Raw genomic sequence first — 22,838 nt, forward strand, 5'->3', positions numbered from 1 at the left:
ATGTGGTTCACTACTCCATGCAAAGCAAACTGTATTTTTAAAAGAGCCAAGCAAGCATCACAGTAATGGAATGAATGTGTGTGTTTTTCAGACCAAATCCTCCAACTCATGTATTAAAGAGAAGTCTGTACAGGAACTTCTGGCATTCTCACAGGAAGCATTATCTGGAGCCACTGAAGGTTTGCACATGGACAGAGCTGCTGTCATCACGCATGCTGCGCCCACCTAAGCACAGCCCACAAGTCTCCACATCATACCCCATGCTATGAGGCAGGGTTCAGTGCCAGCAGCCTACCCTCTAAAATAGCCTTCCCCAACCTAGTGCCCTCCAGATGTGTAGGACTGGTGATGATGGGTGTAGTGCCTTGGAGCACACCAGGTTGGGGAATGCTGCCCTATAGGATAAAGGGAACAAACCTATTTGATTCACACTTGTAGAGCCATTTGTAAATGTGATTGGTTTGCATTAAAAAAAACACCACTTCCCACCCTCACCCCGATGTCTGGAAGAAGAGCAGTTAGCTCAAAACTCAGTGAGTGTTTTGGAATATCTCAATAAATTTTGGTGCATGCTATTCAAGTTTGTGTTGACCCTAATAATGCAGAGTTGCCTTCTTCTGGCTGCAAAAAGTCATTAGTAGCCCCACTGCTCTCATATTTGTGGCAAAAAGGTGCTGTTAAACACAAACAGGCCTCTAAGGAATTGGATCTAACAGAGATTAATCATTGGCCTCATCAGAAAGCATATTAAGAACTCCGTGTCCAGTTTGCAATTAATTAAATGTTATAATTCCTTGAAGGCTGCTGCCAGGTGTCAGCAATCCAGCCAAAGCCAAATGTTGACATGGCATGGCATGATTAGCCTTCCGCTGCTGTCTGTTGTCTATGAACAATTAAATGCATTGAACTGTCTGCCCATTAATCTTCATTGATAATCCCAGGTTTCTCTTTTGAAAGGCTAACACTCATCTTACAAATAAAGAGAGAGAGGATGCTCACCTGAAACATTTGTCTTACTTTCCTCCGGGGCAGGTTGACATTCAGTTTGTGCATCAACTGGTGGATCTCTTCAATATTCAGCAAGCCATCGCCATTCTTGTCTGCTTCCTGAAAGGTCTGTTTCACCCAAGTGCAGATAAATTAAGGAAAGGGTAAACTGCTACACCAAAATGGTCTTGGCTTTGCTTTTAAATTATTGGGGGGGGGGAAGCAAAAGTAAAGAGTCAAGTTATATAAAACAGGCACAGGGTGACAACAAAACAGAACATAGAAGGTCAGTTCATGCATGTTATTTTTCCTGCAAGGGACAGTGCACAATGCATAGATCAGCCTTTCCAAGCCTGGTAACCATCAGATGTATTAGACTACAACTCCCATCATCACCAGCCAGCATGGCCATCCCTATACATGTGGACCAAAACAAAAACAAAAAATCCTGTATGAAGCAGAGCTCAATATCATTTTCCCAGTATTACACACTGTGGCCAAGTTCACATGTAACACTAAGACATAGCTCATTACCGTCCTCCAATGCAGCTTTGAGGAGGAAATTGGAAGCAACTAACCACAGTTTATCATATCCAAACAGAAACTGTAGTTAGTGTTAACTATGGTTTATTGAAACAAGCCAAGAGTATTAACAATGGTTTGATGTTGACTTGTTTCAATCAACAATAGTTAACACTAGTCAGGTTTGTCCCCATTTGGACATAACAGACCAGGTTGGACATGACGATAAACCATAGTTTATTATGGCAGGAATGAGCTACGGATTAACATACTCTTTCTTCCTCATCTGGCATGGCCCTCAGGCGATGGAACACCTTTGCTTCTGTTTTTGATTAACTGCAGTTTAGCATTCCATCTAGAACCTAAATTATGGCTAAACACAAATATGGCTTGTGGAAGTAAGCAGCTTCAAATCCATGATTTGAAGATGGCGTGATTCAAACAATCCAAAGTTAATATTAACCACAGTTTGTCAGGTTTGGATGAAACAAGCTGCAGTTAATCAAAACCAGAAGTAGACATTTCCAATCTCCTCCTCACAACCACACCAGAGGAGGGGAGGGGAGGAGGAAGTGTGTGATCCCAATGGTTTGTTATCATCACAATAAATCATGGCTCAGCATGACAAACAAACCATGGTTAGTTGAAAATAGAAGCAAAAGCCACATAAGAGGAGAGGAAACTATGGTTCAGCATTATACCTAAGCTCAGCCTGTATCAAGTGTTTCATTATCAAGAACATGACAGCTAAGTAGCTGGGTTTGAGCAGAGGAAGAGAATCTACTCTTTTTCCCTGCCTCAGATTAGTACTGAAACAAAATTCTGAATTACTTCAAAACTGGAATGAATTTTCAAAAGCGACAAAAGTCCTGTGTTTTTCCAGAGAAACCCAACTTTTATTTCTGTTTGCTCTCAAAGTGTTAAAAAAAATGTGTTTTTTATGATATTTGTGTTATGTTTCCTGCTTTGCAGTCATTGAAGTATTGATTTTAATGTTTTGATATTTTCTTATTACAGGTCTAAAAGCCACACTGGTTTAAATTATTACAAATCAGAATCAACAGAGTATTTCATTTTTTTATTTCAAGTATTTTTAAAAGCACTTTTTAGAGTATGCTCCCCCCCACCCCCGACACAAGCAATGTACAAAAAGAAGTGAGACACAAGGTACTTTTGTACATGGCTGAAGACGTTAAAGCAAAGGTTAATTTTGTTGTTCAGTCGTTCAGTCGTGTCCGACTCTTCGTGACCCCATGGACCATAGCACGCCAGGCCTTCCTGTCCTCCGCTCTCTCCCGGAGTGTGCTCAAGTTCATATTCATTGCATCGGTGATGCTATCTAGCCATCTCATCCTCTCCCGTCCCCTTCTCCTTTTGCCTTCAGTCTTTCCCAGCATCAGGGTCTTTTCCAGAGAGTTTTCTCTTCGCATTAGATGGCCAAAATATTTCAGCTTCAGCTTCAGTATCTGTCCTTCCAATGGGCACTCAGGGTTGATTTCCTCTAGGATTGACTGATTTGACCTCCTTGCAGTCCAGGGGACTCGTAAGAGTCTCCTCCAGCACCACAGTTCGAAAGCATCAATTCTTTGGCACTCAGCCTTCCTTATAGTCCAGCTCTCACAGCCATACATTACTACTGGGAAAACCATAGCTTTGATTATATGGACCTTTGTTGGCAAGGTGATGTCTCTGCTTCTTACTATGCTGTCTAGGTTTGCCATAGCTTTCCTCCCAAGGAGCAAGCGTCTTTTAATTTCATGGCTACAGTCACCGTCTGCAGTGATCTTGGAGCCCAAGAAAGTAAAATCTGTCACTGCTTCCATTTCTTCCCCTTCTATATGCCAGGAAGTGATGGGGCCAGATGCCATGATCTTCGTTTTTTTAATGTTGAGTTTCAAACCAGCTTTTGCACTCTCCTCTTTCACCCTCAACAAGAGGCTCTTGAGATCCTCTTCGCTTTCTGCCATTAGGGTGGTATCGTCTGCATATCGGAGGTTGTTGATAATTCTCCCAGCAATCTTAATTCCGACCTCTGATTCATCCAACCCGGCGTTTCTCATGATGTACTTTGCATATAAGTTAAATAAGCAGGGTGACAATATGCAGCCTTGTCGTACTCCTTTCCCAATTTTGAACCACTCGGTTGTTCCATGTCTGATTCTTACTGTTGCTTCCTGACCCTGGTACAGGTTTCTCAGGAGACAGGTAAGGTGGTCTGGTACTCCCATCACTTTAAGAATTTGCCACAGTTTGTTGTGATCCACACAATCAAAGGCTTTAGCGTAGTCAATGAAGCAGAAATAGACGTTTTTCTGGAATTCTCTTGCTTTCTCCATGATCCAGCGAACACTGGCGATTTGGTCTCTAGTTCCTCTGCCTCTTCGAAACCCCGCTTGTACTTCCAGTAGTTCTCGGTTCGCATACTGCTGAAGCCTAGCTTGTAGGATTTTGAGCATCACCTTGCTGGCATGTGAAATGAGCGCAATTGTGCGGTAGTTTGAACACTCTTTGGCGTTGCCCTTCTTTGGAATTGGAATGTAAACTGACCTTTTTCCAGTCTTGCGGCCATTGTTGAGTGTTCCAAATTTGTTGGCATATTGAATGCAGCACTTTAACAGCATCATCTTTTAGGATTTTAAATAGCTCGGCTGGAATACGGTCATCTCCGCTAGCTTTGTTGTTACTAATGCTTCCTAAGGCCCACTTGACTTCACTCTCGAGGATGTCCGGCTCAAGTTCAGTGACCGCACTATCATGGCTATCAGGGACATTAAGATCTTTCCTGTATAGTTCTTCTGTGTATTCTTTCCACCTCTTCTTAATCTCATCTGCTTCTGTTAGGTCCCTGCCTTCTTTGTCCTTTATCATGCCCGTCTTGGCACAAAACGTTCCCTTGAGATCTCCAATTTTCTTGAAGAGATCTCTAGTCTTTCCCATTCTGTTGTTTTCCTCGATTTCTTTGCATTGTTCATTTAAGAAGGCCTTCTTGTCTTTCCTTGCTATTCTCTGGAACTCTGCATTCAGTTGGATATATCTTCCCCTTTCTCCCTTGCTTTTCACTTCCCTTCTTTCGTCAGCTACTTGTAAAGCCTCATCAGACAGCCACTTGGCTTTCTTGCATTTCTTTTTCTTTGGGATGGATTGAGTTGCTGCCTCCTGAACAATGTTACGGACCTCCGTCCATAGTTCCTCAGGCACTCTGTCTATCAGGTCTAGTCCCTGAAATCTATTCCTCACCTCCACTGTATATTCATAAGGGATATGATTGAGGTCATACCGGAATGGTTTAGGGGTTTTCCCGACGTTCTTCAATTTAAGCTGAAATTTTGCAAGAAGCAGCTCATGATCTGAGCCACAGTCAGCTCCAGGTCTTGTTTTGACTTACTGTATAGAGCTTCTCCATCTTTGGCTGCAAAGGACATAATCAATCTGATTTCGATATTGACCATCTGGTGATGTCCATGTGTAGAGTCGCCTCTTGTGCTGTTGGAAAAGAGTGTTTGCTATGATCAGCGTGTTCTCTTGGCAAAACTCTATTAGCTTTTGTCCTGCTTCATTTTGTACACCAAGGCCATGCTTGCCTGTTATCCCGGTGATTTCTTGACTTCCTACTTTAGCATTCCAATCCCCTATGATGAAGAGGACATCTTTTTTTGGTGTTAGTTCTAGAAGGTGTTGTAGGTCTTCATACAACCAATCAACTTCAGCTTCTTCAGCATCAGTGGTTGGGGCATAGACCTGAATTACTGTGATGTTGAATGGTTTGTCTTGGATTCGTACTGAGATCATTCTATCGTTTTTAAGATTGTACCCCAGGACTGCTTTTCCCACCCTTTTGTTGACTATGAGTGCTACTCCATTTCTTCTAAGGGATTCTTGCCCACAGTAGTAGATATGATGGTCACCCGAATTAAATTCACCCATGCCTGTCCATTTTAGTTCGCTGATTCCCAAGATGTCGATGTTCAATCTTGCCATCTCATGTTTGACCACCTCTAGCTTACCTTGATTCATTGATCTGACATTCCAGGTTCCTAAACAATATTGTTCTTTACAGCATCGGATTTTCTTTTCACCACCAGACACATCCACAGCTGAGTGTCCTTTCGGCTTTGGCCCAGCCGCTTCACTCTTTCTGGCGCTACTTGGAAATTCCCTCTGCTCTTCCCCAGTAGTATATTGGACACCTTCCGACCTGAGGGGCTCATCTTCTGGCGTCATCTCTTTTAGCCTTGTGATACGTTCCATGGGGTGTTCTTGGCAAGAATACTGGAGTGGGTTGCCATTTCCTTCTCCAGTGGATCACATTTTGTCAGAACTCTCTGCCATGACCTGTCCATCTTGGGTGGCCCTGCACGGCATAGCTTATGGCTTCACTGAGTTACGCAAGCCCCTTCGCCACAACAAGGCAGCGATCCATGAAGGGGAAAGGTTAATTTTAGCTGATTGGAAGAAGAAAAAAAAAAGGTTAATTTTAGCTGATTGGAAAAAAAATCAATTTCCTCTGCCACAGGATAGATGGCTCCATGAAAGTCTACCCACTAGCTGCCAATTTAAGAACTATGTATGATTTCTCAATATTTCTCCATACAGCAAACATGAAAGTCCCCAACTATCTCTGTCTATGCAACCAAGGAATTCTAAGGTAATTCAGCCACGTCTTGCTAAAGAGTCATTCATTTGTCACTAGGGATGGGCAAATGACCGATGTTTGGTATTCTTAGGGTTCTGCTTGCTTTGTGCAAACAGGAAATTTGTTCAAATCAAGCAGCGATCGAAGGGGAGACTTGCACAAATCTCCCCAAATTTGTGGAAATTTCCTCCATTGGCTAAAGCAGGGCTGATTCAGCATACTGAGAAATTCTGCGCAAATCAAACTGGGAGTCAGGAATGAGATGAATGCAAGCACAGGTTTTGACAATTTGCTAATATTTTTATTGGACACAGGCTCACGTTTGGAGCTTCAAACTTGGATGTTTTGCAAACAAAACAAAATTCTCAAACATCCGTACTTGTCACTATGGGTCAATACAAATGAATTCTGGAACATGTGATAATAGTCAATTAAAATCCATTTGTTTGCTGGCTCCATTTTTGTGGTAAGCCATGTTTGAAATGATGGTGCCACTACAAACCAAGGGTCCATTATCTTGAGATATCATCTAATTTAAACTTAACCCTGAAAGATACAATGATGTACCATTAACAACTCTGTTTTATACACGTGGCATCCCTTTACTATGTTGCTCTCACATCAGAACAAGAGTGCTTCATCAGATCAAGGGTCCATTAGTCCAGCATTCAGCCCCCAGCAAGACCAGTTACATGCTCTGAGAAGCTCCTCAGCCTTGCTGTTTGCACCCAGCATCCAGAAATCAGGGAAGCTTCACTGAGCTTTTCATAGGGATGTTGGAGAAATCCACAATGAAACCAAATGAGTTTGGGTTTTTATGAATCTGACCCACAGATTCCACAGCAGACCAGCTTTCCCCCCATCAGGCAGATTCCATGGACTTGTGGACCATTTTTGTAACCTTCAGGAATTCTGCACAAATTTCGTCATAGAAAAATATGCACAAATTTAAAAAAAACAGCTGAAAATGTGCATTTCTTCCACAGGCTAAAGCGTGAAAATATGCATTGGGAGGATTCGTGCATTTTGTGGGAATTCGTGCATTTCTGCATGTGCGGATTTGCAGCACAAATTTGAATTTGTGCAAATGCGAATTTGTGCAAATTCTGAAGCCTTTGAAAATCCAATTCCATTGATGGGTGGACGATACAGCGAAAGGCACCTAACAAGCCACGAAACGCAGAGGGAATGGATTTTACACAATCCATACATCCCTAGGTTTTCATGGCTAACATCCATGAATTTAAAGCATCTAAACCAGTGGCTGTTGCCGCATGTTGAGCTAATCAGTTACACGAATTCATTGGGTGTTGCGAGAAGAAATACATCCTTTTGTGTCTGTTCTCAAACCCACCCCAAATCAACTTAATCGAGCACTCCTAGGTTGTACCAATGTAAGAGCAATTAAATTCCACACCATTAATTCTTGTACACCTTCATCACCACCCTCCCCCCATTTGTTGTTCCTTTTTCTAAACTAAGAATCTGCAGTCACTTTATCTGTGCCTCAGAAGGAAGATATTTCAACCCCTTGATCCTTGTGTATGCAGTCCTATGCATGTTTACTCAAAAGTAAAACCTACCATCCATCCATCCATCCATCCACCCACTTCTAAGCCATCTTTAAGGGTGGAATTTTGCTATCTGCAATGGGGCTTCCTCCATAGTTAGGTGTATTTAGGATTGCAGCCCTAGGGCCAACTAGACATAATTTTGTCACATAGTTTGCCCATGCTTAGCTGTTTTTTCTTCCATAAATAGCTAGCACGAGGTGTGGGGCAGAGCTGGATTAGGACTGGAGCATGGTGGAGGGGAGCTTTGCCTCCACTGCTGTGCCAGTCAGACTCACACTTCTAGTACCTGTTACTTGCAGTAGGATGAGCTCCTATTTGCACCACTGAGACTGCTCCTCCCATTGTGAATAGCAGGGCCATAGGGGTGGAAGGGTTAAACCCCGATCAAGACCACATGGGAGAAAAGGGTTAAAGCCTCCTTCCCCCATACCACAGTCCCAATCCAGCTACAAACACACACAGAGCCATGCCAGCTTTTTTTTTTTTTTTTACAAAACAGCTAGCCAAGGGCAAACTATGGTGCCAACGTCATGTCTAGTTTGGCTCATAGTTGTTCTTTTCTGCACCTTCTACAACTCCACAATACTCTCTTGCTCTACTCTTGGTCAACCATTTAATTTCACCAAACTTTTCTCCTGTTGCCCCCACACACCTCCATCTGGCTAGGAACATCTACCCCTTTTTTCAACAGATGCATCCTTCCTTATGAATCCGTATCCTCTGGTGGCTTCTGTTATGTTCTCACTCTAGCTGGAGCTGTTACAGGGGTCATTTCACCCTGCAGCCTCCCATCTGCCAGAACTGATCATGCAAACCAGGCTTCAAACCAGGCATTCAGTTGTCCCAGCACAACAGAATGCACAGCAGCAATGTACAGCCTTCAAAAGTCAGGGATAAATATAGAAAGTGCAGAAAGAGTTTATGGTGCTTGTAATTCGCCACAGAAGGTTGGCAAGTGTTCCTGTCTTCTGACAGTCACAGCTGATGTCAGGAAGTGGGAACTGTTAGGTGCGAGACAACATCCACTGCTCTCTCACTTCAGCCTGGAAACTTGGGTCCAACTGGGTCATGATCTAGGATGTTCACTGGCAGAAGAACTTGCTTTCCCCACAGCAGCATAACTCTGTACATAGTGCGGCTTTTTTTCCACATTTAGCTCCGGCTGTGCAATGTGATTTGCATTATCTAGTCCATAGCTTATAAGAGGCCCAAGACGTACTGAAGAAGGTAACAATCCTCACACCACCTAATGATTTTATATCTTTATTTTCAGCTTCCTTTCCCCCCTCACCACTTTGTCTCTGAGTGAACCTAGGCTATTTGTAATCCAGCCCTGGAGTAAATGTTTCTGCTCCTTTCTTAGAAAGACCATCACACTTAGTAAAAATTCATCTAGAGTCTGTTGCAGCCTAAGGATGCATCCATGTATGCACCTAAGACATTTTGACTCCCAAGGAAAATCCAAAATGCCCCATTAATACGAATCTAAGAACGAATGTCGCCACTGTATGCCACACAACTCTTCCATCCGAGGCAGATGCCACACACCACCTAAGGATATGGTGCAAGTAAAATACTAAGCGATTTATACTTGGGAAGGCCTTGGGAAGGGCTGTGTACTCACCACCACCCCATATTTTTTATTCAAAACTGTTTTAAGTCTTTCCATGATTAACAAAGGGAAAGCAAAACTGAATGGCCAAGCCGGTAGTGCTTGCTTTCCAAGCAATAAAATGGCAAGACTGTGACCAGACAGGATGCTATTACCAGCAGCATCTACAGATAACAATCAATACAGCAAATAAAAAAGGCAGACCCTTAATGGACAGAAAAATGCATTTTTAAAATATGGCTAAAGAAGAAGCCTAGGGGCAGGCCCTGTGCCTTAAGGCATGCATGCGTTCATGCCCTCCCATTGTGAATAGCAGGGCCACGGGGCATGCCCTCTTTCAGCCAGAGGGCCAAATTCAGTTTCAGAGACTCTCTCACGTGGGACATTGCAGTGCTGGGTTGGGCAGGACCAACATACCAAGCATACCAGCCTACTGTAGATTTAAGCTCCTACTGCCACTAACTAAGCCTTAGGAGAAGCATTTCAACCACTGAGAATGGGGGGAAAACTGCACAAAAGCAAGGGAACCACCAAACGACTGGTGCTTGGGGAAAGGGAGCGGGGACAGGGAAGGGGGTGTGGCCATGTGGGGAACCCTGGAGAACCCGATTGGGACCCCAGGTGAGCCAGATTTGGCCCATGTGCCTGAGGTTCGACAGGCCCGCCGGTTTGCTAGACCAACCAGAGTCAACAAACCGTGAGCCAGAATATAACCTCTTGAAAGGATATTGATCATGTGTTCTCTGCCTTTTAGCAAGTGAGTCCTCATCACTTATCCCAGCCATCAAGTATTTCAGCCCCGTGATCCAGGTGCGAGCTTCCTCTGGGTTAGAAGTTATCAGATCCAGCGACTCCATATGATTGCCATGGTAAATGGTAAAGCAACAGCTCGGATCAAAGTTGCCCTCGGCATGGCGATGGAATATTTCCGATTGCCGGCCTTCAGTGACTTTGTAGATAGAATCAATGATGACTGTAAAAGCAATGGAGGAAACCAGAAAAATAAAGGTGTTAGGATGCTTTGGCTCTCCATATTCTTTACTCCAACGTTCCCTTCTACATTCATGAGTTAGGCCAAAATATCCTTCAGGAGGAGGAAGAGGCTGTAGTATTAGTTTTAAAGGGCTTTATTTCCTTTTCAGATGTTGTGTGAAGTCACATTACTCCAAATGTAATTACTCCAAATGTAACACCTGATAGGGCAATGAATAAACAGGAGACACAAAAGAGGTTCTCCCTCTGTCTTCTTGAACAGAAATAGTTAAGAAAGAAAGAAAAATATATGCTTCACTTCGGGTACTATAGGTGGAGATATCAAATGACTGTGAACCAGCACACACATCATGCTCCCAATTCCTTGCAGGGGTGCCCCCCCCCCGATGTTTTGGCCTACAACTCCCATGACCCCGCACCATTGGCTATGCTGGCTAGAGGGCTGATGCAAGTTGTAGGCCAAAACATCTGAAGGGCCACAGGTTGCCCAGCCTTGGGTTAAAGAATCAAGAGAGGGCCGTCGGATCATGAGCTCCCTCTCTCTGCTGGTCTTAGTCATAGCTGACAGAAGGTTAACAATGAGGTTGACATCAACACCAATCTTACCCATGGTTAATACTGACGAGGGGGTTTGCACGGGAGAGTGGAAGGGTTGGGGACTCTGTTTAAGGGATTGGGAAGGTTACATGCGCAACAGCCCCTGTGCAAATCCAAAAACAAGGAATCCAAAAACAAGGAATCCAAAAATATGCACAATGTAAAAGGCATCTTAGAAGAAACTTACTTTTTGCCTTTTCACTTTTCCTGGATGGCCTCCATCTGATGCAAGTCCTGTGCTCATCAAGGTAAAAAAGACGTACTAGACCTTTCGCTCCATTCTTCAGTTTAACCATCTGAGTCCCAGACTGCATTACGCTCATGCATCTTTCAACTGAAATTAAAAGACAGAGAGAGATTATAACAAATTTAACTAAAACAGCTATTTTGCTGTTCTAATTTCTGGATAATTACGACAGTACTTATCTACAAAGTCAATACTACATAATCCTTCTAATTTTAGTCATTCATTTAAAAATTCTTGGCCGCCTTTCAGGGCAGAAGCCCTGCCAAGGCGGCTTACAGAAATAAAATACATGAAAAGAGTTAAAATATTAAAAGCGCTAAAAACATAAACATAATAAAATAGCAAATAAAAGCCGACAATAAAACCAACAACTGTAAAAACAGCAGCAACAGCAGTCGTATCAAGAGAAGGCCACAGTAAAATAATACATTTTTAAGGCCTTCTTAAAGGCCTGCAATGATGGAGCATGACGAACCTCCGATGGCAACTTGTTCCAAAGGTGCAGGGCCACTGCAGAGAAGGCCCTCTCACATGTGGTCACCTACCTAACTGCTCTCACACATGGGCAAATGAGAAGGGCCTCTCTTTCTGATCTTAAAGTGCAGGCAGGCTGATATGGGTGAAGGCAGTCCTTCAAGTAACTTGGTCCCAAACCGTTTAAGGCTTTAAAGGCCAGAACCAGCACTTTAAATTGGGCTTGGAAACACACCGGTAACCAGTGCAGCAGGTGCAGTAGAGGCATTATGTGATCAAATTGCCTTGCCCCCACCAATACTCAGGCGGCCGCATTCTGCACCAGCTGAAGTCTCTGAACCGTCTTCAAAGGCAGCCCCACATATAGCGCATTACAGTAGTCCAGCCTGGACACGACTAGTGAGGCAAGGTCTGTGCCCTCGAGAGGGGTTTGCAGCTGGTATACTAGCCCACGCTGGTAATACGCACTCCTGCACACTGCAGCCACCTGGGCTTCCCCAGTTAACTCAAGAGTCCAAGAGGACTCCCAGACTGCACACTTTGTCATTTAGGCAGAGTGCAACCATGTCTAAAACCAACTGTAAACATCCATCTGAAGTAGTTGGTTTCCCAAGCTACAGTACCTCCATCTTGTCTGGGTTAAGTTTCAGCTTGTTCACCCTCATCCATCCCAAAACAGCCCCCAGACACTTCCACCTGGGATGTGCATATGGAAACGAGAGGTAGAGCTTAGTATCATCCACATACCGCTGGCATTTCTGCCCAAACCTCCTGATGACTTCCCCCAGCAGTTTCATGTAGATGTTAAAAAGCCTGAGGGACAAGACAGAACCTTGTGGTGCCCCACAGGCTAATGACCATGGGTGGAACAGAAGCCCCCCAGCACCACCTTCTGAGACTGCTCCTCCAGAAAGGACTGGAATAAATTTAAAACTGTGCCCCCCAAGCCCAATACAGATAAACAATCCAGAAGGATACCACAGTCAATGGTACTGAAAGCCGCTGAGAGGTCCAGAAGAACCAACAGGGTTGCACTCCCCCCATCCATTCCCTGGCGTAAGTCATCAAACAGGGTGACCAAGGCTGTTTCTGTCCCATAAACAGGCTTGAAACCCGAGTGGAATGGATCTAGGTAATCAGTTTAATCCAAAATGGCTTGGAGTTGTGAGGCCACCACATGCTTGCCCAAGAATGATACAGGTGGTAGTTATCCGAAACCATAGGATTTAAATTTGGTTTCTTCAATAAAGGTCTCATCACAGCTTCTTTCAAAGCTGCAGGGACCTCACTGTCCCACAATGAGGCATTTACTACCTCGGAGGTCCAGATATACAGCCCAGCTCTGGCGGATTTCACAAGTCAGGATGGGCAAGGATCTAAAGGACAAGTAGTAGGCCTCAGTCCTCCAACAGTTTGTCCACATCCGCAGGTTGCACAAGCCAAAAGGTGTCTATAACATGACTAGATGCACCAGCCCCGTCCATATCAGACTCTGTCAAAACAATGGCATCCAAGTCAGCATGAACTTTCATCTTATGTGACGGAAAACTGGCAATTAATTAGCCTTTTAAAATTTGTAGCATGAATGTTAAATCTGTTATTTAGAAAATTATAACTAGCATACAAAGAACATACTTTATTTCAACAAAACAGCAATGCTTTATCGTCCATTATTATATGGCTTTACTGAATGAACTAGATCAGGAACTAAATCACATAATTAGATCAATCCAAGGGTTGATGGCACTTTTGAAATGCTGAAACTACAGACTACAGATCTTAAAAATATCCTGTTTTAATCTCCATAACGTTAAGCAAGTTTTAAATGCCAATATACACAAATAATACCCTGAATGGCATTTCAATAACATATTTCAAGGTATTTTTTCACAAATGCGAAACACTTAAGGCATTTGTGGCTTACCCCCAGGTAAGTAGGTACAGGATTGATGCCTCAAATTGATTTCAGTTGGAAAATTTAGTACATAAATTCTCACTCATATGTCTTTACTCCTCTGCCTGCCTCACAAGCAACATATATGTTCTGCTTATTGCTAAAAATAAAAATGTGGAGACAGCCATTATGGCTTCTTTGTCCCTGTAGTCCTTGGTACAATGTGAAATCTGTTTAGCACTTATCAAAGTCTAATCAAATTAAATCTCCACAACTCCTCCTGCACTCTATCTTAAGACTGTTAACAACTGCAAACTTCGGGGCTCAATCATCATGCCCTATTTCCCCTCCTGAAGCTCTATTTTGTTTAACATCCAGCCTGAAGAAGAGTTGTGAAGAATGCAAAAGCTTGCTTTCGGCTTTGCTTAAGTGAATGAAAAAGCCTTTCTAAAAGTGAGAGCTCTTGTGTAACCTTCGGAGTTCTTGTGATTCAAAGGAACTTCTAGAATTTCAGTGATCTTTTTCAACTGAACGTGACTGGGGAGAAGGCACAAATGTCTTCCCGAAGTACTATGAGCCACAGTTCTAACATTCCAGTCCTGGCAACATCTGGTCCCTGTGAACATCGGGCATATTCATCCCAGGGCATAACAGTTGCCCTCCCCATTGAGATTGGGGGTGGGGAGCATCTAGGGTGATACACAGCACTGCATTCTCAGCTCATAACTGAAACTACTATATATACTGTATATGAGAATAACAACAGATAAGGGCAGGGGCATCCGACCTGCCTTCCCCATATGTTCTATCCTTCTTGCCTAGCATTCATTGCCTTACATTCCATTGGCTGCCAGCCTACAGCGCTGGAGTTGCATCAATTAGCAACTTGACCAGGATCGGTGAGAGTCCTTTCCTGTCCCCTTGTACAGCAACCTTTCGCATAGGGAGCTATACAGGCTGGCACGACTGCCGCCATATATCATAACAACTATGGCTGCAATCCAGAGGGCTGCATGTGAATGGAAAAGAACTGCATGTGCGGTTCTATAGACATATCTGGAAGCTCTTCCACAAGCTAGGTACAGAACCAACTACATGAAAGAAGTTTCCACATGTAGGACAGGCTGCTAGATTTTCCTCACTGGCAGAACCCTGTTTCCACATTAGAAAGGGGGCAGGGGGAGAGGCTGCCTGGATCACAGCCTACAAGCATTATCAGTTGCCCAGCCAGCAGGATGTAATCTGGCCTTGCCACAAATGACAGGGACAGAATAAGTACAAGTCTGTGGCCAAAGCAGATGGGTGGACTCCTCCCCACCCCAAGGCTAACTGACATCCATGGCCCTTTGGGGAAGAAGAAGGTGCGAGGCAGCAGGCAAAGGGAACGTCAGGGCCTGCTCCAGTTGGACTGCCCCTCCTTTGGGGATGAGAGGGGGGAACAGGGCCATCCCACCAGCCTTGCTGACAGTCTACCTAATTATTTTTTCTCCCCTCCCCATTTCCTTTTCATTGTGTGTTGTGTCTTTTTTAGATTGTAAGCCTGCGGGCAGGGACTGTCGTCTTTGTTCATTGATTGTAAGCCGCTCTGGAAGCCTTTTTTGGCTGAGGAGCGGGATAAAAATACAATAAATAAATAATAAAAAAGGGCTGTAAAATTACTCTTTGTTATTATTACATCATCACCATCATCATAATTAATAATGCTGTGTTGATAGTTGGTTATGGCTGTGCTAATCCTAAAATACACACTTCAGAATATAGGCATTACTATCAGTCATCTGAATTACAACTAAATGTGTCAAGTTTAAAAGCAGCTACTTCCCTAAAGGGAAAACCAGCACCAAAACATGTTTTTTCTGTACTTCAAAATTAGCAGCTCCTTCTGCTTCGATCAGGGTAGCGACATTGGCGGAGGGGGAGTTTAACCCTTCTACTCCACACATACACTACACCATTTCCATGATGTTGTTGTTGTTGTTGTTTTAAATCAGCTGTTGCTAAAACCACTATTTGCCCTGGTGAAAGAGGGTGGTAAAGATAGGCACAACACAGGTAAATGTCTTGTTTGGGGGTTGTTGTTGTTGTTTGTTTATTCATTTGTTTTTTTGCTGCCGGGGTTAAAAGCACCTTTTGAGAGAAGGTTGATTTCAACTTGGAAAATTATAAAGGGAAGTGGTTAATAATCACCAACCCCCCCCTCCACCCCCACCCCCCAGTACTCTAGTTTCTCTTCAGACTGTATAAATATTCTGCTTTTCCCTTTTAAAAACCACCCCAACACCACTGCCTCCTCCCTTGTGGTTGTTTTGAAGAAAAAGTTGCCCTAATATTCTGCCACAGAAGATGAGTGACGAGAAAGGTCCAGAAATGTTGCTATAATATACAAAAGCATCTTCAAGTGGAATTTAACTTCGAAAGCTGACTCAGCTGCACCTGTTCATCAAAAAATTGTACTTGAACTTGTGGCAGGTCCTAGTAGAGAAATGACCTATCAGCTGTAGTAGACAAGTCCAGTCAGGAACATTTCAGAAGGCAGACATGTTAAATAAAACAGTCATTTATTCAAGAGAGTCATAACAATAAAAGCCATGCTAGATCAGACCAAGGGCCTCTCTAGTCCAGCATCCTAATTCCCACAGTGGCGAACTAGATACTTATGGGAAGGCTACAAGCAGGACGTGAGTGCAATAGCACCTTCCTGCTCATGTTCCCCAGCAACTGGTACATACAGGCATACTGTCTCTGATACTGAAGGTAGAATATCATCATCATGACTAGTAGCCATTCACAGCCATATCCTCCATGAGTCAATTTTTAACGGTTTGAACATAAGAAACCATTTGAATCATGCCATACGTAGCCCTGCAAGGGCCTTTTCTGCTGTGGCAACTCGGGTGTGGAATGAGCTCCCTAGAGAGGTTTGCCTGGTGCCTACATTGTACTCCTTCCGGCGCCAGGTGAAGACCTTTTTATTTGCCCAGTATTTTAGCATTTTAGCTTCTTAATCTTTTAGCTCTGGTGTTTTAAATCTGTATTTTTAATCTCTGCACCTGTGCTAGGTTTTATTCTGGTTGTACTGTTTTATCGTGGTTTTAAGCTTTCATATTTTATATTGTTTTATGCTGCACTCTGTGGTTTTAATTTTTGTGAACCGCCCAGAGAGCTTCGGCTATTGAGCAGTATAGAAATGAAATAAATACATAAATAAATCTCTATTATCTTACTCTAGAGACATCATTCATATACTCATCCTTAGCATAGGACCAGTACACTGGCTCTATAATTAATTGATTAATTAATTAAAATTCCCCCAATAACTAATGTTCTCTGGGTGGGTTACAACCAGTTAAAAAAGTAAAATGCCATTTTAAACCAGTTAAAATATAAAATACAATACACATATCTCAAAGAATAGAACGCTGTTTACTGTTTATATAATAAACAGTAAACAGCACAGTAATCGATAAAACAGCCATAATAGCCTAGCACAGGGTCTCTAAAAATGGTCTCTCTATAATTCCTTTGTTGATACATAGTTTTTCCGGAATAGCAGTCTGTCTGTACCACAAGTTGCCCCAGCTGTGTTGGCCCTACCATGAGGCGGTGTCATGATTTTGGGTGTCATGAAAGGGCAGCAAATTGTTAGTGATTAAGGGTGCAATCCTATGCATGTTTAAATTGAAAAAAAGTCCTACAACTCTCACCATTCCCCAGCCAGCCATGCATGTTTACTATCAGGTAGGGGCAGAGACACTTGCAGGATTTTCTGCCTCACGCGCCAAAATAATTTGGCTGGCCTTGGGTGCTATGCCCCCTGACTTGGGTGGGCGGGTGCTGGCTCAGGAAGCAAAATGTCTGGGGCCAGACCTGCAAGAGGGCTCTTGTAGCTTTAAAAGTTGCATAGAATGGAACATTCCACCTGGTACAGCTTCTCCCATCAGCGCAGTAGTGTATGGGGAAAGTTGGACCATGATTTTTTCCCTCTTATGGAACTCTCAACAGTACAAAATACCTCTCAGGGTCTTGGCCTGTCATGACCCTATACGCATAGGATGTGAAACTCATTTTCTGCATTAATCAGGAAAAAATCACACACACACACACACACACACACACGGCTTCATAATGAAAACCATTAATGCAGATCAGAACCTCGTTTTCATCCATAAGAATGCAAGGAAAGGTTAAGGAGATTCATTCATAGTACACAAACACCCTCCTTTAACCACTCTGGTTATATATGCAGCCACATCAAACTATGTGAAGCGTTAACTAACTGATATTAAGAGATCTTGCGTATATGCCCCTAAAGAATGAGTATGTTCTCAGAAGAGAATAATGGAACACTAAAGAGGTCTATCCAGGAACAGAGCCCCGGGGTGGGTGGGTGGGTGGGAATCACAAATAGGAATTCTGCTATAGCAAAGAAATAAAATATAAATGTCTTCAGTGCTAAACTCTTAGTGCCAGATAACAAATAGACTGGGCAGGTTACACTTGGCTTTTATGTTTGCTTTGATTATATAAGCCTAATTACGAACAAGCAGCTTGAAAATTTGTATTACAATGATTGCTTGGTGCATTGCTTATTTGGGATGGGAGTATACTGAGAAGTACACAGTCCTGGGATATACCAGCGTAAATGAACAAGCAACCCTTGATGATGGAACAAGCAGGTAGGTTCTATCAGTTTATTTTTCAATATTTCAGAGACTGAGATGGCATTCAACATCATTATTATTATTAACACCATTTTTATGCCACCCAATGACACAGTTCTCTGAGTGGCTTAAAACAAAAAAAGTGTGTGTGTGTGTGTGTGTGTATATATATATATATGTATGTATGTATATATATATATATATATATATATATGATGTCTGAACGTGCACACATGTCCCGCAGACAAGTGATCACTTGTACAAATACAGTTCAATATCGTATTACATTTGTGAGTTACACACACACACATATATACAGAGAGTACATATGCATGTTACATAAGAGCATGTTTGTCATGTCCAATAGTCACACACATTCTACATACACACACATATAGGTGTATCAAGAAACGGAGACACTAATATATACACAGCGGCCAAACTCCAAGGGCGAGATACAATGCTGCATAGTGTACTTCTGGTCCCACAATGGGACTCTTCCCTCCTCTTCACCTCGCTGCAGCCGCCTGTGCTTGCCCCCAAATATATGCTCTAAAGGGCTGGAGGACCCTCTAGAGCAGATGGGGGGTCATGGGGAACAGCAGGAAGGAGGGACTAATTGGGTACAACCCCCAAAATTCACAGGTCTCCAGTACTCAGACTGAACTCTATGTGAACTGACACCTGTTCTGATCAGTTATGGCAAGGCTTTGCAAACACAATGAAAAGTTGTGTCTTCTTGACAGAGCATTTTCTGACACAATAGAATGACACGAGCCATTATTCATTCAGAGCTCTACCTATGTACTCCAGTGCCCTTACTCTCTACTCTGAAGCCTCTGAATCTGGACATCTGTATCTACACACTACTGTTCCTAATAGTCCATAGTCACCCATACATGCACACTAGGATCTCCACATTGCGCGGTATTGATTAGCTTATTACTGGTTACCTGGATTAAAAAAAGGGTGTGTGTGAAAATCAAACATATAGAAATATGCTTTGTTCTGTTAATAGTCAGAAATGACAGATGATGTCTGAAACGTACTGAATCAAAAGTGACACTTTCCACTTGAGCTCAACAAAGTAACACTGGGCTTTAATCCATGATCTGGATGCGCCTGCAGATCTTTATAGATAAGACGTAAGCAAATCTTCTAAGTTTTGAAAGTCCCTCCAAAGCCTATTTTAGCCTGCACTTCTATTCTGGAGCTGCATTTTCAAAAATTGTCCAAAGAAACATTCTGTTACATTTTCTGAAAACAAAACCATATCCATAGAAAATTGGCCCCTTCCTGTGGGCATGCAGCAGCATCACAATATCAAATCTTATGCAATCTAACTTTTTAAGAAAAAACGGTTGTGATCATATTCGGACATATTTAGGAGTATGCCTCATTGAACACAGTAGGATTTAGTTCTAAACATGCACTGGACTACACAGCTAAGATTGGATTACATAGCACCTGCCTCAGAGTCAGTCCCCTTGAACGCTATGCCACTTACTTCTGAGTAAACAAACACAGAACTGGGAAGTTAGTAATTGTATTGTGTAAATCAGAAAAAAAATTAACAGCAGTCAAACTAAGGAGACACATCTTGCTGTTTAAAAATTAATCACACAAAAGCATCTGCTATATTCAACAGTATTTGCTATTTAAATGATATCAGTTTGGCAATATGCCTGAACTAATCATAAGACCATTTCAAATAATCTCTTAAAAACAAAGCAGATCTGAACACCAGCAATATTTGCTAAAATAACTAGCTCGGAAACCAGGGCTACAGCCATCGTCCCCAAGAGTACCCCACCATCTTCAGGGTCCTCATTCAAAAGGAAGTGCCTGGAGTCAAAAACTCTAAAAGAGGTACCAACCCATTTGGGCCAAGCAGCACCCTTGCAAAGTCGCGACACTTCCCACCACATGGTACATCTCTGATGCCAGAGCGGAAGCCATTGGAGCGTGAGGTGCCCAGATGTTGCTCGAAAGCTTTATGACGGGCAGACGATATTTTATTCCACCTGAAAAAGCAACGCTTCCCAGCACTGATTAAATCAAATGCTGCTGGACTAGGACCACTAAGCTGCAAGTCTGAGTCGTAGCCCACACATGGCCTTACATTCCAAAAGCACTCTGATCTGTGCTGCGGTGGCAGCCAATACCACCTTCCATTTGTCATTTATCCTGGTGTAAAATGAAGTCTTTAACATCCTGCGATTGCCTTGGAACAGACATTCGGATAATGTGGATATTACACTGACCCCTCTGCAACCATTTCAAGTGTAAAGCCTTTTTCCTAAGCAGTTTATGCATCTCTTTGAATAATGCATAGCCTGCAGCATTTAAAAATAGGAACACTTACATTTTATTAAATGTGGAAGGAAAGCAGCATAGTACAGTAGCAACCAACTCAAAGAGTCATTCCACAGGGTTTGGAGGTAGGCCTCAAACAATGACTGAAACATTCACTTCAAATATGCACATTCTCTACTCCCCCCCCCCCAAAAAAACACATTTTCACATTGAGAGTAAGTGTGGCAGAGTGGTGAGAGTGTTGGACTGGAAGCCGGGAGATCTAGGTTCTAGTCCCCACTTGGCCATGGAAGCTCACTGGGTGACTTTGGGCCAGTCATAGTCTCTCAGCCCAACCTACCTCACAGGGTTTGTGTTGTGAGGCTAAATTCATGATAAAGGACAAAGAAGGCAGGGACCTAACAGAAGCAGATGAGATTAAGAAGAGGTGGAAAGAATACACAGAAGAACTATACAGGAAAGATCTTAATGTCCCTGATAGCCATGATAGTGCTGTCACTGAACTTGAGCCGGACATCCTCGAGAGTGAAGTCAAGTGTGCCTTAGGAAGCATTAGTAACAACAAAGCTAGTGGAGATGACAGTATTCCAGCTGAGCTATTTAAGATCCTAAAAGATGATGCTGTCAAAATGCTGCACTCAATATGCCAACACATTTGGAACACTCAACACTGGCCACAAGACTGGAAAAGGTCAGTTTACATTCCAATTCCAAAGAAGGGAAATGCCAAAGAGTGTTCGAACTACCGTACAATTGCACTCATTTCACATGCCAGCAAGGTGATGCTCAAAATCCTACAAGCTAGGCTTCAGCAGTATGTGAACCGAGAACTACCGGAAGTACAAGCTGGGTTTTGAAGAGGCAGAGGAACTAGAGATCAAATCACCAACTTTCGCTGGATAACGGAGAAAGCAAGAGAATTCCAGAAAAACTTCTATTTCTGCTTCATTGACTATGCTAAAGCCTTTGACTGCGTGGATCACAACAAACTGTGGCAAATTCTTAAAGAGATGGGAGTACCAGACCACCTTACCTATCTCCTGAGAAACCTGTACGAGGGTCAAGAAGCAACAGTAAGACCCAGACATGGAACAACCGAGTGGTTCAAAATTGGGAAAGGAGTACGACAAGGCTGTATATTGTCGCCCTGCTTATTTAATTTATATGCAGAGTACATCATGAGAAACGCCGGGTTGGATGAATCACAAGTCGGAATTAAGATTGCCGGGAGAATTATCAACAACCTCCGATATGCAGACGATACCACCCTAATGGCAGAAAGCAAAGAGGTTCTCAAGAGCCTCTTGTTGAGGGTGAAAGTGGAGAGTGCAAAAGCTGGTTTGAAACTCAACATTAAAAAAACGAAGATCATGGCATCTGGCCCCATCACTTCCTGGCATATAGAAGGGGAAGAAATGTGACAGATTTTATTTTCTTGGGCTCCAAGATCACCGCAGACGATGACTGTAGCCATGAAATTAAAAGACGCTTGCTTCTTGGGAGGAAAGCTATGGCAAACCTAGACAGCATAGTAAGAAGCAGAGACATCACCTTGCTGACAAAGGTCCATATAATCAAAGCTATGGTTTTCCCAGTAGCAACGTATGGCTGTGAGAGCTGGACTGTAAGGAAGGCTGAGTGCCGAAGAATCTATGCTTTCGAACTGTGGTGCTGGAGAAGACCCTTACGAGTCCCCTGGACTGCAAGGAGGTCAAATCAGTCCATCCTAAAGGAAATCAACCCTGACTGCTCATTGGAAGGACAGATTGTTGTTGTTGTTGTTCAGTCGTTCAGTCGTGTCCGACTCTTCATGACCCCACGGACCATAGCACGCCAGGCCTTCCTGTCCTGCGCTCTCTCCCGGAGCATGCTCAAGTTCATATTCATTGCATCCGTGATGCTATCTAGCCATCTCATCCTCTGCCGTCCCCTTCTCCTTTTGCCTTCAGTCTTTCCCAGCATCAGGGTCTTTTCCAGGGAGTTTTCTCTTCGCATTAGGTGGCCAAAATATTGGAGCTTCAGCTTCATTATCTGTCCTTCCAATGAGCACTCAGGGTTGATTTCCTTTAGGATGGACTGATTTGACCTCCTTGCAGTCCAGGGGACTCGTAAGAGTCTTCTCCAGCACCACAGTTCGAAAGCATCAATTCTTCGGCGCTCAACCTTCCTTATAGTCCAGCTCTCACAGCCATACATTACTACTGGGAAAACCATAGCTTTGATTAGACGGACCTTTGTCGGCAAGGTGATGTCTCTGCTTCTTACTATGCTGTCTAGGTTGGCCATAGCTTTCCTCCCAAGGAGCAAGCGTCTTTTAATTTCATGGCT

The 22,838-nt window shown here is 43.2% G+C and overlaps 1 protein-coding gene across 2 annotated transcripts in view; it reads right to left on the reverse strand.

Annotated features, from left to right (window-relative positions):
- Positions 1 to 22,838, reverse strand: part of PLCH1 (phospholipase C eta 1) — a 220,079-nt gene that overhangs the window by 82,417 nt on the left and 114,824 nt on the right. The window contains exons 1-4 of one of the 2 annotated variants that reach the window (XM_084847321.1): positions 20,072 to 20,190; positions 11,106 to 11,252; positions 10,058 to 10,301; positions 1,000 to 1,129 (exon numbers count right to left, since the gene is read on the reverse strand). In XM_084847321.1, coding sequence (XP_084703447.1) covers positions 1,000 to 1,129; positions 10,058 to 10,301; positions 11,106 to 11,252; positions 20,072 to 20,153 — 603 coding nt within the window. In that variant the 5' untranslated portion in view covers positions 20,154 to 20,190. Of the gene's footprint in view, positions 1 to 999; positions 1,130 to 10,057; positions 10,302 to 11,105; positions 11,253 to 20,071; positions 20,191 to 22,838 lie in introns of those variants that run through there. The other variant, XM_084847320.1, reaches the window with a different exon arrangement.

The sequence above is a fragment of the Heloderma suspectum genome, chromosome 3 (genome assembly GCF_057233095.1).
Source record: "Heloderma suspectum isolate Gila_16-S chromosome 3, 16-S_ref, whole genome shotgun sequence".
In the NCBI taxonomy this organism is placed as follows: domain Eukaryota; kingdom Metazoa; phylum Chordata; class Lepidosauria; order Squamata; family Helodermatidae; genus Heloderma; species Heloderma suspectum.